The sequence below is a fragment of the Nesoenas mayeri genome, assembly GCF_963082525.1.
Source record: "Nesoenas mayeri genome assembly, chromosome: 7".
Taxonomy (NCBI): domain Eukaryota; kingdom Metazoa; phylum Chordata; class Aves; order Columbiformes; family Columbidae; genus Nesoenas; species Nesoenas mayeri.
Genome location: NC_137551.1, coordinates 30,260,591 through 30,275,929, shown reverse-complemented (window position 1 = coordinate 30,275,929; position 15,339 = coordinate 30,260,591). Strand labels below are relative to the sequence as shown.

At 41.2% G+C, this 15,339-nt stretch overlaps 2 protein-coding genes across 13 annotated transcripts in view; one reads left to right on the top strand and one right to left on the bottom strand.

Moving 5' to 3' along the window:
• The window catches only part of VTI1A (vesicle transport through interaction with t-SNAREs 1A), a 265,072-nt gene extending 263,869 nt beyond the window's left edge, over positions 1-1,203 (bottom strand). For all 11 annotated transcript variants that reach the window (XM_080347515.1, XM_080347520.1, XM_080347518.1 and 8 more), the window contains exon 1: positions 1,002-1,203. In XM_080347515.1, the coding sequence (XP_080203641.1) occupies positions 1,002-1,095 (94 nt within the window). In that variant the 5' untranslated portion in view covers positions 1,096-1,203. The remainder of the gene's footprint in view (positions 1-1,001) is intronic.
• Positions 1,204-1,535: 332 nt separating this feature from the next.
• On the top strand, positions 1,536-12,228 carry ZDHHC6 (zDHHC palmitoyltransferase 6). 2 transcript variants are annotated; one of them, XM_080347692.1, is made up of 10 exons: positions 1,536-1,973; positions 3,224-3,315; positions 5,429-5,588; positions 6,643-6,804; positions 7,417-7,470; positions 8,665-8,832; positions 9,151-9,192; positions 9,587-9,732; positions 9,821-9,864; positions 11,656-12,228. In XM_080347692.1, exons 1-10 carry the CDS (start codon positions 1,725-1,727, stop codon positions 11,757-11,759), a joined length of 1,221 nt encoding a protein of 406 aa, XP_080203818.1. In that variant the 5' UTR covers positions 1,536-1,724; the 3' UTR covers positions 11,760-12,228. The 2 variants fall into 2 exon arrangements, with proteins under 2 accessions (XP_080203818.1, XP_080203817.1); XM_080347691.1 differs by having other exon boundaries at positions 1,536-2,074; positions 5,521-5,588.
• The last annotated feature ends 3,111 nt before the right edge of the window (positions 12,229-15,339 follow it).

The window sequence follows — 15,339 nt, the reverse complement described above, 5'->3', positions numbered from 1 at the left end:
GTGTGCGTTCATTCCTTCCTTATATGATATCCACTCCCATGGTTTAATTACCCTAAAGCTTTGGGAAACGTGCATAGGAAGCAGAAATATTTAATGACCTGGAAACAGACGAGGCATTAAGCTGAGCTCTATGAGGGACAGAAGTGAAAGCCACTAGTGTCAGTTTCCATATGTCTCGTGTTAGGAGCCCTGTATTAGGGCACTGATTTGTATGCACTGGAAGATTCAGCTGGACTCGTTAAAGATTATAATTTTCAGCTTTCTATCCCCAACACTCTTACAGAAATTATTGTCTCTGCTGCAGGGATACGTCATGAATCAGATCATGAATGCCGCAGGCTACTGACAAACACATTAAAGTAAATGAACGCTGATTTCTTTGAATCTGCTCCTACATGTGAGTCACCACAGTCAATTACCCAAATCAAATATTTTAAGAGAACGCAGCAAAAATACAGATTCGGATTAAATCGTGCACAAATTCTGCCTATGCCACATGAAGAAGGCTTGATTTCCGTTACTGATGTTGTGGCACGACCACAATAAACACTGGTACAGGTCACAACTCGCAGCTCTGACCCTGCTCTGCGGTCGCCCCAACTTTGCATGGCCCCACAGCAGGTCAGGAGGGAAGGGCTGAGCCTTCCAGCTGAACGACAAAACAACATTCCGCCCGATTATTCTTAAGGCATTTCAGTCGCTGCTCGCACAGACGTGCACCCGGGGCAGGGAGGTGAATCCCGACTCTGCTGTGTGAGAAGCAAGAAAACACACTCGGGTGCCGGGACACGGAGGCAGAGCAGGCTCCAGTCACACCAGCCCCCGCCGCCGCCACAAGCGCCTGTTACTGTGAAGCCGGCGGCTCTGGGAGCCGGGGAGGCTTCTACAGACGAGCAGGATGAGCCCGCGGTGCGGGGCGACAGCAGCGGCGGGGGGAGCCCAGCACGCCGGGCGGCCGCGGCCTCTCCGCGGGCCCCCCGCCGCAGGCGCCCGCCGCTCACCTCCTACCAGCTTGGGCACCTTCCCGATCCTGCCCGTAATCTCGGCCGTCAGCACCGCGAAGTCCTGCTCGTAGCTCTCGAAATCGGAGGACATGGCGGCGGCGCCGGGGGACAGGAGGTGAGAGGCCGCGGTCCCGCAGCGCTTCGCGGAGACCCCACGCTCAGCCGGTGCGCTCAGCCGGTCCGCAGCGAGCCGCTTCCGCGTTCTGCCACGCACTAAGGCGTCCCCCTCGCCCACGGGCGCCTCGCCGCGGGTTCCGGCGGAACTCTGCGGCCCCGCTCAGGCGCTCTAACCAGCATGGCCCGGCTGCCGCTGCCGCCCCGCCACCCGCTGGCGGCCCGAGCTGCAGTCCCAGAGGCGGCCCGCTCATGCCCCGGGACCCCGCGGTGTAACCCCGCAGTGTGACCCCGCTGCTCCAGCGGAACGCGGCCGGAAGAACGAGGCTGCGGCGCCGCCTGCGGGACGCTGTTTCCCGGCAGGACCGTATTGCGCGCGGACGGGGGCGGTGTCTGACCCGCAGGCCCCGGCGGGCGGAGGCGAGCGCGGGCTCCGCTCCCCCTCCCATCCAGGCCCGGTGGGGCGGGGCCGAGGCCCGGCGGGCCCCGACACCTCCCCTTCCCTTTCCCCTTCCTCAGGACGCTCCCTCTCTCTCGGCAGCCGGCGCGGTTCTGAGCCATGCGCGGCGGCGGGGCGGCGGCGGGCGGGCGGCGGTAGCAGCGGCCATGGGCGGGCCGGGGGGTCTGCCCCGGGCGCGGCGGCTGTGCCACTGGGGGCCGCTGGTGGCCCTGGCCGTGGTGGCCGTGTGCTCCGCCACCGCCATGGCGGACGCCGCGCTGTGGTACTGGCCCCTGGACACGGCCGGGGGAAGCGTCAACTTCCTCATGCTCCTCAACTGGACCGTCATGATCCTCTACAACTACTTCAGCGCCATGTTTGTGGGCCCGGGGTACGTCCCGCTGGGGTGGACGCCGGTAAGCGCTGCCGTTCCATCGCCGCCTCCCCGGGGCTGGGCGGGGGAGCGCGGGCAGCCCTGGTGCCGGGTGCCGGCCGCCTCTGAAAGGAGCGTGTGGAGGTCAGATAAACACCACAAATCGCGTATCTCGATGCCACCTCCCCCCGCCTCCCCAGGCCGCTCCTTCCTGAGCTTGTTTCGACATCTCCACGTTGTCCCGCTTTTCGGTGTTTCCAGAGTGCTCCAGGTTACCCCGTCCCGTCCCAGCGCTGTCAGATCTGGGGCTGAACGGGAATCCTTCCTTGCTCGTTATGTGTTACAGGTGCTGCTCAATGCAACAAGCACTGTCAGCCCGAGTGAGAACTTCAGGGTTTTCTGCATGCTCACACAGATGTTGTTGTATTGAAGGCTTTGCTGGTAGTAATAAAGATTACCAGAACTTAATTTAGCAAATTTTAATTTAGCTGAGACAGAAAACTACATGTTTATCATGTGTTCAATACAGGATTATAAGCTAAGGTAGAAATTTGCATTTCATTGGCTTCAGTGATCTCTTGAAAGTGTAGTAGTCAATAATACAGGTTCAGTATGTCCAGACAACCACCCGGAGTTTGTGTTCCAGGGGCAGGATATATATATTAGTAATAATCACATTTCTGCTTGTGGAGTATTTCTCAGGACAGAGTCTAGTGAGAGGAGCATCCTGATGTAGTCCTAGAAAGACAACTGAGTATTGCACTTCATGAACAGATTTTGGCCAGTACTTGCTATCTGCTAGCCTTCCTGTCTCTCATCTTGCTATACTTTGTGTGTGTAAGAGAAAGAGAGTGGTAAATAAGAGTTAGTTGAACATTAATGCTTACCAGTACCATATCTCAGTAGTAAGCTTAGGTTGGCTCATGGTATAAAATGAAGAAACAAGGTGTACAAGCTGGGTTTTTTTCGTTTTATTTTTTAATTCTAAAGGCTTTATGCTCTTTTTTACTCTCAGAACTTCACTATGAAACCGTGTGTGTACAGTCACTCTTCCTGATGGAAGAACTGTTTATTTCTTTTAGCAACCAGCACTTCGAATGTGTGTTGATAACCAAGAGATTATTTCATTTTGTTGTTGTTTTTTCTCTCCTTGCTGCCTACCATTAAATAGGTTGTGTTATGAAACACATCCTGTGAGAAGAAAGTAAAGATGCTTAGGTTAGGAAAGTGCCGACATACATTTTGCCAGTACAATTATATAAACGTCTAACATGTCTATTCCTCTGTTTAAAGGAAAAATCTCAGGATTGCATGTATCTCCAATACTGTAAAGTGTGTCAGTCTTACAAGGCACCACGTTCACACCACTGTCGAAAATGTAACAGGTACTGTTTTTCTTTAAACTTTTAAAGTCCATATTAAAGCAGCTTCAAATGTAATTATGAGCTATTAATATAACTTGTTCTTCCAAGTCTTGTTTTGTGAATGTTGAAAAGACGTCCATATGAACACTATACCTGTTTGAAGTATTTCCACTTTCTAGTTGTGTGATTTTGATATGGTTTTACTGTGTTCTATTATAGTTTAATAAATAAAACTGTCTTTAATATTTTCTTTTAGGCTTGAAATCGGTTTCTCTTAAGAACTTCTTGACAGTGTTAACAAAACACTGGAGTACTCTTTCAGGGAAGTGAGCCTGTGTAACTACCTAAAAGTCTTTCAATCTTTTCTGAGTCTAGACATTCACCTACTCAGGGAGTAGAAAAGCCTATTCTGTCATCTCTCCAAATGGGAGTTAAGTGGTGATTTGAGTGGAAATTTTGGACTGTTCCTTACTCTTGACTAAAGGACTTTTTTGAGGGGAGTCTGCGTGTTAAGTGAACTAATAATCCTTTTCGTTCAACTTTAAAAGTATGTGCTAGTCTTCCAACAGACTTGTTCTGAGGTAAAGAATGCTTCTGTTTTAAATAGCTGCACTAGAATTTAGCGTAGCTTGAAAAAAGCAAGCCACTTCAGCTGTCTTCAGTCCAGGCTGTAGTTGCTTTTGTCTTGGGTTTACTGGGCAGGTCTTCCTCTGAAGGACTATTAAAGAACATGGTAAAAGGAAACTGCAGCATACACATTCATTTGTTATTTCTATAAACACAGGATGGGCAGTCTGTGCTTTTAGGAAGTAGAGGCTGAAACTGTAGAGCACTGCTGTAACTTGGCCACATCATCCTGAGGTTTAAAATTAGACTCTTTTCCTTGAGTGACAGTCTTTACACCGAGGACTTAATAGAAAATGTTGGCAGATCCTGATGATTCGCTTTTCAAAAAACAAGTTATTTAAATAATTTATCTTTTGTCAAGTGAAACAGAAGAAACTGCAGCACATTCTCCAAATCATTTTGCTGATACACTCTTAAGAATTTTCTACCCCCTCAACTCTGGCCAGAGTAACTCATTCTGCATGAATTTCCAGCCTGTTGCAATGCAGTAGGTAACTTAAATTGTCGCTGAAAGGCTTCTATGCTATGGCAAGTTTCAGTGCATGAATGGAATCATGATTTGTGGCCCACCTGAGTGGGGTGAGGTTTCTAGCTAAGTTCTAGAAACTTCTTCAGAAACACTTGTGCTTATACTTATATGTTCAAGAACTTGTACAGTGGCAGTTGAGCATATGCTGATAAAGAATCATCAATTTTTCAAAAGGGAGAAACTGAACTTCCCATTGGGAATGGACAAGCTTCAAAGATCAGTAGTCCCAAAACAATTACCTTTTCGGAGGAGCTGAATATTTTTGCAATTCAGTCCTTTGTTTATCACTTTGGTTTGGTGCAGATGAATTGCAACATTATAATCAGTGAGTTTTATACCTGTTAAGTTAAATCAATGCAATTTGAGAAGTGGACAAATCTTGTATCAAGTATTTGTTTGCACGTGTAAGTTACATCAAAATAACCTATTTTATTTTGAATACAAGAGTGTCTCTGGGTTGTTTACACTTATTGAATAATTTTGAAAAGGACTTACAGTGGTGTAAGGTCAATACACAGCAATAAATGAAGCTGTGTATCTTTATATGTTCTTTCTGCAAGTAGTTCACAAGGGATTGATATTCCCTCTAGTTTCCTGGTGTGCTTATTTTAAAAATATGGCAATAATATTAGTGCTTAATCATTGTGTTGATAGTTCTACTGTATCCCATACTAGGCTGATGTCTCCTGGCTCTGGAATATGATGTTTATTGGCAACTAGCAAGTTCCAGTAAAGAGGAGGAGGGATAATTAGGGAGGGCAGGATTTGGGAGCATTTTTATTTTGCTTTCTTTCACTCTACAACATGAGATATCATTCTGAATAGCAACAAAAAAAGAAACTACTGTATTGATCTGTTGGAAATTGTTGGGTTTAAATGAATGGATGGAGGCTGAGTAGTAGAAAGGTAGCTGTCCTTTGAGCTTTTTGAAAAACTTCATATTTGTCCTTTATACTCATCAATATTTTTTATTCACAGATGTGTCCTGAAGATGGATCACCACTGTCCTTGGATCAACAATTGCTGTGGATACCAGAATCATGCATCTTTCACTCTCTTTCTCCTCTTAGCTCCGCTGGGATGCATTCACGCTTCTTTCATATTTGTCATGACTATGTACACTCAGCTTTACAACAGAGTAAGAAAACATAATTGAATGCTTAAAATATTATTTGTGTCAGAAAGTTGTTTATCTCTGAAGTATGAGAGAATTTGGTTTCCTGAGAAGAAACATGCAATTCCTTGTTATTCTTTCAACATGTGTTCTCAGTTCTGCTCTCTGCCTGTGAGAAGTATGTTCAATAATTGGAGGAGGATTCATAGAAAGTTCCTTCTATTTTCTTTCAATTTTTTTCCTATTGCTTCTCATAATCATTGGGAGTTTCCTAGAGCTGTTTCTGAGTAGCACTTTATATAAAGAGAGACAGGCTGTGTTTTGGCTGGCACCGAAACTGCTGTTTATTTCAAACACACAAGTTAAATGCTATTTATGTTCTTTTGCTTGCCACTTTTTTAGAATTGCATCCAGTTCTTCTAGGGGAAAAAAAAAGTACATTATTTTTGGAACTAAAGTAAATTATGTTGGATTTGTTTTTAAATGGAAAAAATTCACTGCGGCAACAATGAGCAAAGCTTATTCTGAAATACATCCCCTTATCTCAGATCCATGGTTGAGATTATGAGCTTTGATTTCAGCCTTTGTGGTTGCAATGAAGAGCTTGAAAACATCAACTGAATGTAACAGTTGAAGGCTGCATGTTGTCTTTGCAGAGCAGCGATATTGAGAGCTGCTGTCTGCTAAAGCTTTCAGAGGAAAACCTGCAGTGTTTCTATTGAAAATGGGTACTGTGCCACGCAAATATTTTCTGTCTGAAACTGGTGAATACATTTTTTGTTAATGTGCCAGAGTCCAGGGGTTTTTTTGCTGATGTTGGGCCTAACTTGTAGAGCTTGCAAGATGGTGATTTTGGTTTAGCTTTCCATGTAGAGAAGGCCTACATCTAGCAAAGAATATGTTTCTGAAGAGGAAAAGTCTTTTGAATACATGGTTGTGGGGTTGTTTTGTTTTTAATTACTGCACTTGCATTATAAACCTGCTAGAAGTTACCTTCAGAGCCAGATTTCTTATTGGCAATTTGTTTTGTTTCAGCAGTCAGAATGTTCCAGAGCTGAATGATATTTTCCCTTTGCAGATATCTTTTGGGTGGAGTTCTGTAAAGATTGACATGAGTGCAGCCAAAAGAGACCCTCGACCCATTATTCCCTTCGGACTGTCTGCATTTGCTGCATCTTTATTTGCCTTAGGACTGGCACTAGGAACAACTATTGCTGTTGGTATGCTGTTCATTATCCAGGTAAGTTTATGGCTTCTGTTATAGAGAAGTTAAAAGCTGGAGGTTTTGCCTGGTTGTGGAGCAGAAACAGAATCCAGAATTGAGACAGGAGCAGCTGTTTAGAGCTTGTGTCGCTGTGTAACTTTTCCAGGGTTTTATATTGTTTTCTCTCACTTCCTCTGTTGTTACCTCATGTTCTTAAATTATTTTTCATGAGAGAACTCAGAGGTGAAAATCTGATGAACTAAGAAAACATGAGATGGGCCTTGTAAACTTTCTAGAAAAGGCAAAATAGTTGGTATTTCAGGAGTACATGCCCCTGTCTCTGAAAATAGGTATAAACATGCCTGATACATTACTGCAAATATTTGAGATGTTTGGAAGGAAACAAGAATACACTTGCAAGCATAAACTGAAATACTGTGTGATACTGTCTAAGTGTGTGGTTCTAGAGGAAAGCATTAGCATGTATCTATGCTGAATCTTAACTTTGAGTGTTTTATATGTTACTGTTAAGCGTATAAAAGTTATTTTGTTCTTTAAAGAAAATATAGTTTAATGAAGTATTAATTGCCTAGCCAATGTATTTCTGGAGAAAATCAATGCTAATTTTACCTAACACTTCTATTTCAGATGAAAGTAATTTTGACAAATAAAACTTCAATCGAGTCCTGGATTGAAGAAAAGGTAAACTTTCATTACAGTATTCTCGTATTGTATTGCTACAGAGTTTATTTTTCACAATAATCAATTTTTTCTTCCACCTCTCTGGATTTAAACCAAAGGTGTCATTTCAATTCATATAACACCTACAACCATCTTTTCCCTTACTGTCTCTGAAATCCACTGAAATAGATGAGAAATCATTTAACTGTATAGATTTTTCTTTTTTTGCTTGGGGGAATTGGTGTGATCATAGAACAATATTTGCTTTTGAGAGACTTTGCTTATCTACTTGGAATATGTGTGTTTTTGTCTGAAACTTGAGTTGTCTTCGCTTCTCACTACACCTGCCTGTGTCTTTAATTGTCCACCTCCTCTGCCCATTCTAGGGAGCATGTTTTGGCTCATGCTTTTCCTCATTTCCTAACTCCCTGGTTAATCTTGGGAGGATTTTGCTTGGTTTTGAAGAAGTACTAGAAAATAATATATCTAGTCTTCTCTCCTTTAAATTCGTTTTTAATTTCCATATCTTTATAGAGGTTTTCACAAGATTTTTCTAAAGAAATATAACCAAGCAGCAGAAGCTAAGTTTAGGAGAATCAAAACTGACTCATGTTTGGAAACTAATTCAGTGCTACCAAGTTATTTTTTATAAATCCACAAACATTTTAATTATTATCTTGTTGTCTTTCTGTTTATTCTGTGGCAAAATTAGCGAATGAAATTAGAGAACAGAAATGAAAAAAAACCCTATTACAAGTAGAATTTGGAATAATCTGTTAAAATTTTTACTATAAAACACAGTCTGCTAATATGTCCCGTCTGAAAACTGAACACAGACTGTAAGATGTGTTTAATAAAATGACATTATTGCAACAAAGAGAACAAACTCTCCTGTGCCTGCTCCACTAGATGTCATCATTACTGAAAGAATGAAAAGCTCCTGGTTGCAGAACGTGGGAGATTTGGAGCGTGCCTATTTGTGCAATTCTTAGAGGTGGAATAGACACTATCAATGTTGACTTTTGCTCATGAACGTTAATCAAGGAGTCCTGAGCTGTGGAAGTCTTCATAACTGAGAAATAATCAGGCAGCAGTCTTTGAGAAAAGCCATAAAATAAAATCAGAGCATGGGGTGGATCTGGCCTTAATGTTTGCTGCTCGACTACAGTTTGTAGGTTGGGCTTTTATGTACCGTATTTCTTAACTATTTTTCAGGCCAAAGACAGAATCCAGTACTACCAAACAGGTGAGACCTTTATTTTTCCCTATGACATGGGAAGTAAATGGAAGAACTTCAAGCAAGTGTTTACATGGTCTGGGATTCCTGAGGGAGATGGTCTGGACTGGCCAGTAAGAGATGGCTGTCATCAGTACAGTTTGACGGTAATTGCTCTTTGATGATATCTCAAGTTAATCTTCCCCACCATCCAATTACCCACTTTCCTTCACAGTAACATACCAGCTTTTTAAATAACTAAAATAGACTGACTAGTAATACATATATTTAAGAAACAGAAGTTCTGCCAAATGTTTTCCCATTTTTGATAGACTAAAAATTTATGCTTTTGTGAGGGCTTTTAAGTGCTAATGGTATTTCCTGTGTTTGTTGAATGGTTTTAATACCTGACTTCATTTTGTGTTGAATACACAAATCCTCTTAAACAAAACATTGCCTAAATTTCTATTTATAATCATTTATAGATAGAGCAACTGAAACAGAAAGCAGACAAGCGAATAAGAAGTGTAAGTATTTGTGGTCTGAAATGACTTTGAAATATCCATATAAATAAATGTAAGTAATTGCTGACACTGTTTCTTTTATTGATTTTAAACATAGCAGTTAAGACTTTGTGTTTCCACACAAACAGTGTGCTGCAACCTCTGCTTAATTAAACTTAGCATTTAGCTTGCTTTGCATTTGCTCCTTGGTTTCCAAATAGTAAAAAAAAGGGGGAATAAAGATGACTGTGCTTCATTGTTAAGCAGTTAATTTTAAATTTAGAGTCCCTTTGACAGCCTTTGACGCTATGCTCAAATCTAATGGTATGCTTGAATTGATTTTTTTGGTATAAAACTGTCAGCAAGGCTGTAACTCCTTTTAGAATAATATATTGCTGTGTTCTGTTCAAATTTATAGGTGCGGTATCGAGCAGTAGAAGATTACAGTGGTGTCTGCTGCCCTGTGACTAAAGGTGTTAAAACATTCTTCACAACACCATGCACTGAAGAACCTAGAATTGCACTGAGTAAAGGGGATCTGATTTTAGCCACAAGAGGCTTAAAGTTAGTGGCCCCACACCTTTATGTTTGGTTAAAAGAAATATTGAGATGAGTTCTGGCATCTAATTACCTGTTACACTTTCTTCCTCAGACACTGGATGTATGGTGAGAAGATTCTCGACTCAGCTGGTGATGGTATGAAACATTTATTTTCACTTTTTCTTTTGAAAATTACAAGTCAAGTTTATAGCTGTCTCGAAATGTGGACAATATTACATGTTCATTTTTAAAAATGTAGAATGACTGACCTTATTGCCATTAGTTCCTCTCCTCTAAAACCACACCTGTAGTTTTTATTCTTTATATCTGGTAGGTCTACCAGTTTTTATAAATATTAAATGAACATGTCAGACTGAAAGAACATTCATCTAGTAGTTTATCAAAGGTTGGATGGGAAGGGGGACACTTCATATTCTAAGGAAAAATTAGACTTCTAGACTCTAAAGAGGTTAGGGGTGATTTCTTTTTTTGATATTTCAACAGTGGTCTGTCTCAAGCACATTCAGATTTCTGACCTACACCCACCACATACACGTAAGACCCGCATTTACTCTTTGTACACCTTAAAGACAAGGAGATGTTATGTCTTTGGTTTGGGATCTATTCCAAAAACCTTGACATGCATTTACATACCTGACTACTGCTGTCAAAGACATTAAGGGCACCTGCTGGTCTGCAAAGAGACAGCATCACAGCCACCTGCATTGGAATTTTTACATTTTTTTTACTTTAGCCCTCCTGTGTAGAAATGAGCTAAAATTTTAGATGCCAGACTTTCCACTGAGGGTGTGTTGAATTCTGTTGTCTCTCCTAAGCAATGGTGAATTCATTGCACGTACATTCCTTGTTGGTAAAAGAGAAGCAGGCAGCAGATTGGCTCACTAGATTGAAATCACAAGATTGAAAGTGTTCTTGCTGTCTATGGGAGGTCTGAGGCCTTTGTGGATTAGAAGTGCTTTGGCAGTTCACATCAATGAATTCTTTCAAACATGAAACCTAAAAAAGTCCTTGAATGAGCACAGTAATAGTTTGCATTGTGAAGATTAGCTGGAGGTATCTGTGCTCTATCAAATGACTTTTTTTAAATTGAATGAAATGTGGTCCAGGTGGGGAACTTGGTGTTAGAGGCTGGAGTAGAACTCAAAATAATACTGGCTTCAAAAATAAGATGAGATTTGTTAAGAGCGTATGACAAAATGCTATAAATAGGCAGGAATAACAAGCTGCACTAAAACAAGATGGAAAAATTAATGATTAAGTAGCAGTTCTTGTGAGGAAAGAGAGTCAATCATAACCTCAAGATGAGTCAACACTTGCAAGAAGAAGAAAAAAGCACATAGCTTCCCAGATGCATAAAGTGATCTTTCCATCATACTCAACATTGGCAGAGACTCAGCTGAAAGGCACTCACTGCATCTCAAGAAAGAGGGAGATAACTGTAAAGGGTTGGGAGGAAAACCATGAGAATAATCAGAGTACTGAAAATGTGACTTGTAAGGGAAAGCTGAAAGATTTAGGCTGATTTACCTGGAGAAAACAAGGAAACAGGAGAAACCCAGGGTGTGTGCAGATAGTCATTAACTGCAACAAAGTCTGTTGCAGAGAAGGTTGTTGGCTGCTTCCCATGTCCCTGGTGTGCAGAAAGAGAAGTTGTGAGCTTGAATTCTAGACAGAAAGATTGAGATAGGACATTAGGAAAGATTTTCTAATAGAAAACCAGAAAACTTTGGAGAACCATGAAAACATTTTAGGCAATGGGAGGAACTTGGTGCATCCCCAGGCCATGACATTAGCAATGACTTGAATATCCTGCCTTGGAGAAGAAAATACACTAGGTAACTTCTTGACGTCTCTTCCAGTCTGGTGTCTTTGCTCTGTAGCGGTTCATATTTTGTTCCAATTTAATGCAATTTTTCATGTCTTAAGGTGGAATAAGAGAACGAGGCTGGTTCCCCAGGAAATGTGTGGAAAAATGCCAATATGACTCAGAAATGGATCAACCAGTGGATGGAGAGAAGAAAAACAGATAGCCTTCTAATTTTTTAAATAAGAAATGGAATTTTTACTTCAGACCACAATCCTTTACTTGAAATTTTCAGTATATTACTTTAAATTATGCAATATGTTAGGACAAGGTTTTCTCTTCCTCGCAGCTGAAAGGGTTGGATATGCCTGTGCCATGGTTTGCATACCTTTTAAACAATAAATAATTGAAGAAGCCATTCAGTGGATTTGCCTTCAAGATGCATCTTTTTCATCCCATCATGTTTTTTTTTATTTTTGCTGTTTAAATTACATTCTGAGGGTTCATGCTTTAGGTTTTTTCCTCAACTGCATCCGATGGTGATGCGTGCTGCCTATCTTTTGTATTTTACTTTCTCTGAAACTGCCCCTGCAAACTATAAAATAAACACGAATCGAAGTCAAGATAAGATTTGTTACTTGTGACTTTCAATGATGTGACTTGTCCACCTCAAATAAATTATACATTCATATTCACTTGTGCATGTATTTGTTCTTGACCTACAAAAACTTGTTTATCAGTATGGGAATGCAAACTGAATGGGAATTGAAGATTTCACTATTCCAAGTTGTTTTTCAAGGCTACAAAGACTTCAGCTCTTGCTTTAAGAAGAGCTGAAAGGCCATAACTCAGCAGGATGTAGTTATTTTGGAAGTTAACATGGAAACCTCTATACTGCATGGAATATTCTAGGTCTCAACTGCAATAATTTCTGTTCAGTGTCTGTAGAGTCTAGAACCAAACAAATATAAAAATAAGCTTGTGTTCCAGCTGAGGAGGCTGACAGCTAAGGACCTCTTTTTCTTGACTGTGAAATAATTAAATAGCTGTTAGCTATTTTAGCAGGCAGCAATTAACAGTGTAATGTGAACTGATCAATAGCACTAATGACCACCATTAATCATTAGCTATTAAAAGGGTAGGTTATGTAAGCCATAGTCTGTTTATAGGGGACTGGATATCTTTTAGTTATTGAAGAGCATCTTCAGCTGGATTTCAGCTTTCATCTGAGCAGAATTTTACACACAGAGATCACTGCGCTGTGAACTGCAGCGTGCACGGGACCTCTGCATCAGAAGTGCATTTACCTACAAACTGAAATATTCTCTATATGCTTTTTTAAGCTTTCATCTCATTACCATGTACCTGTAAATTTCAGTCCCACCTCTTCCCTTTCATAGCACAGGTAACCAGTGTTTCTGTTTACCATTACAACACCCTCACCCAGCAGTGCTTGCCTACAAAGAATCAGCCAAAACAAAATACAAACCTAAAAGCATTTGGAGATGCTGCAGCAAAGAAAATACAAGCTGTCTTTCCATTGCTGAAAACTATCAGATCATGAAGTTTAACAACAAACCACCGCTGAGGAACTCTGATTCTTAATATTCTTAGTAGATTTCCTTCTGTTCTACCAGCCCATTCTACCTTTTTTTTAATTCTTCATTCCACACTCCCTGCTTTTTGCTCAAGTAAGACCTTTGTTTACTAAGTAAAGGAGCAGGTATAGATTCAACATATCCATTTTGCAGCAATCTATAGGGGAATTCAGTTGATTTTATTTTAAGTTGAAATCCCTAGAAAAGCCAGGTCTGGCTGCAGCAAAAGACGTGTCCTTTTCACACAGCATTTAGCTCTATTAAACTATCTCTCACTTTTCCCTGAGGGAAGAATTGCTCTTTTTATTTACAATTGTGAGCTTTTCATCGTTTCCATCAAGTCTAGACTTGCAATGCCAAACTAGCCTAGCTCAGGCTGCAGTATGGTGAACAGTAAAGGTAACTGCGTACTGAGGTGGAACCCTGCCCTCCTCTTTAAAGGAAAACCGTGAAACAGGCTAATAAATATCTGCCTACTTTAGCTTGGGCAGTTTTAGCACCAGAACAAACAGGATCTGCCATAAAAGCAAACGATACTGACTGTGGTAAACAGACATCTCAGGCAGCCTGTTCAACCACCAGATCAATGAAAATTTTGCTTTCTACTCACCTGCCCTAGCTTTGGCCTCCAATCCAAAGAGACTCTTCCTTTGCAGAGTGCAGGCACTGGCTGTGCTAGGTGTCTCAGTTCTTAATGAGAAAGGGGCTAGATTACTATTTACAACAGGCTGTGCAAAAGACTAGCTTTGGTATTCTCATGCTTGCTGACTTTGAGGCAATTCCCAACAGTGAAAGAAATCAATGATGAAAGAATTATCTCCTCTTCAACAGTCTTAACCAGGAACCTTTGTGTTTTACTCCAGATGTCTTAAGAGCTGGGTAAATAAAGCTCCTGCTAGAGTTTAAACATCTCCCATATAGTTAGTTTTTTCAAATGCAAAGGAGTAACCAGGTTATTTGGTTTTTACAATTGAGTTTCCTAGCTATGTCATTAGAGAATGGTTCTAGATCTTTCTTGAGAGTGTTGATTGAAACAAGGACCAAATTAAAGCCTAATGATTAATTAAGAGTCAGTATTTCCCTCTGAACACTTTCTCTCAGGATAAGGACCAAAAGACACTAACCAGTAATTAAGCTGCAAGCACAGGCAGTTGTTCCATGGAGATAGAAAATATATTTAACAAATTGTATTTTGGTATACAAGTCTCACAAGATTTGGAAAGCCTAAATCAGGCAATCTAATTCCTGCTGCAGTACATATGAGAGTCATTTCCAATTTGCTAAGTAAAAGGAAAGTATATTACCAGTCTTCATATTAAATACCTGCCTTATGCAAATCTTTGTTAGTCATGTTATCACCTGTTACTCAGCATGTATGCACATCTATGCTGCAGCCCAAATGGGTCAATTCATAATGGATACCTACTAAATGAAAGCTTTTAAAAGCAATTAGAGAAGACTGGCTGTTATTTTTATGTCCAATCCCTGCATCGTGGGATGAAAAGTTGCAGCAATCCAAATTTCATTGCACCAGTAGCCATCCTTACCTCAGATGTTTGTTCACTGGGTATTACAGTGCTTGAGGCCTGCTGAGCTTTTTCTAGGTCTCCATATCTTGAAATAATGTTTGCATACTTTCAATGCAAGCATGCTTAAAGTGCTCCTGTTTTCACTTTAGATCTATGTTGTGGAAGCAGTCTCTATGGCAGAATCAGCACCCAAGACCAGTTTCAGACCAATTCATGCTTGAATTCTTTGTTTGGTTTATTGCTCAGTGCCATTACTCGCTTCAGTCTTTGTAACAACTACTAGCAGATGCCACTGATGTGAAAATCTACAGCACTGTGATCTGCCACTGTGGGAAGAGGCTTAATTGCCACTAAGAGTAAACCAAGCTCAGGGACTGAGGTGTTTCCTCTTAAGCAGAGACTTTCTCTTTTGGATTAGAAGGCGACCTGTACACAGTTACTGTTTTCTGAGATGCAGCATAGGAGAGTAGGCATTCTCTACTCACTCCCCAAAGAAGAGATCTCTTCAAGCCAAATAAAGCACTGTGGTACCTGAACGCAGCTATTTGAAGGGCCCACCAGAGTGCTGGGCTTCAACATCCAAACTCATCTCTGTAGGGAAGTTTCAGGTGATGATAAAATGAACAAAGTACTTTCCAGGTGCTACAGATCTTGGTGGCACTAAACTTACTGTCCCTGA

Bases quoted from the DNA above. Each gene is read 5' to 3' on its own strand.
- ZDHHC6 (XM_080347691.1), top strand. From the start codon at position 1,725: ATGGGCGGGCCGGGGGGTCTGCCCCGGGCGCGGCGGCTGTGCCACTGG. The intron at 3,316-5,520 runs GTACTGTTTTTC...TTCTCCTCTTAG, and splicing joins CACTGTCGAAAATGTAACAG to CTCCGCTGGGATGCATTCAC. The intron at 9,193-9,586 runs GTAAGTATTTGT...TCAAATTTATAG, and splicing joins CAGACAAGCGAATAAGAAGT to GTGCGGTATCGAGCAGTAGA.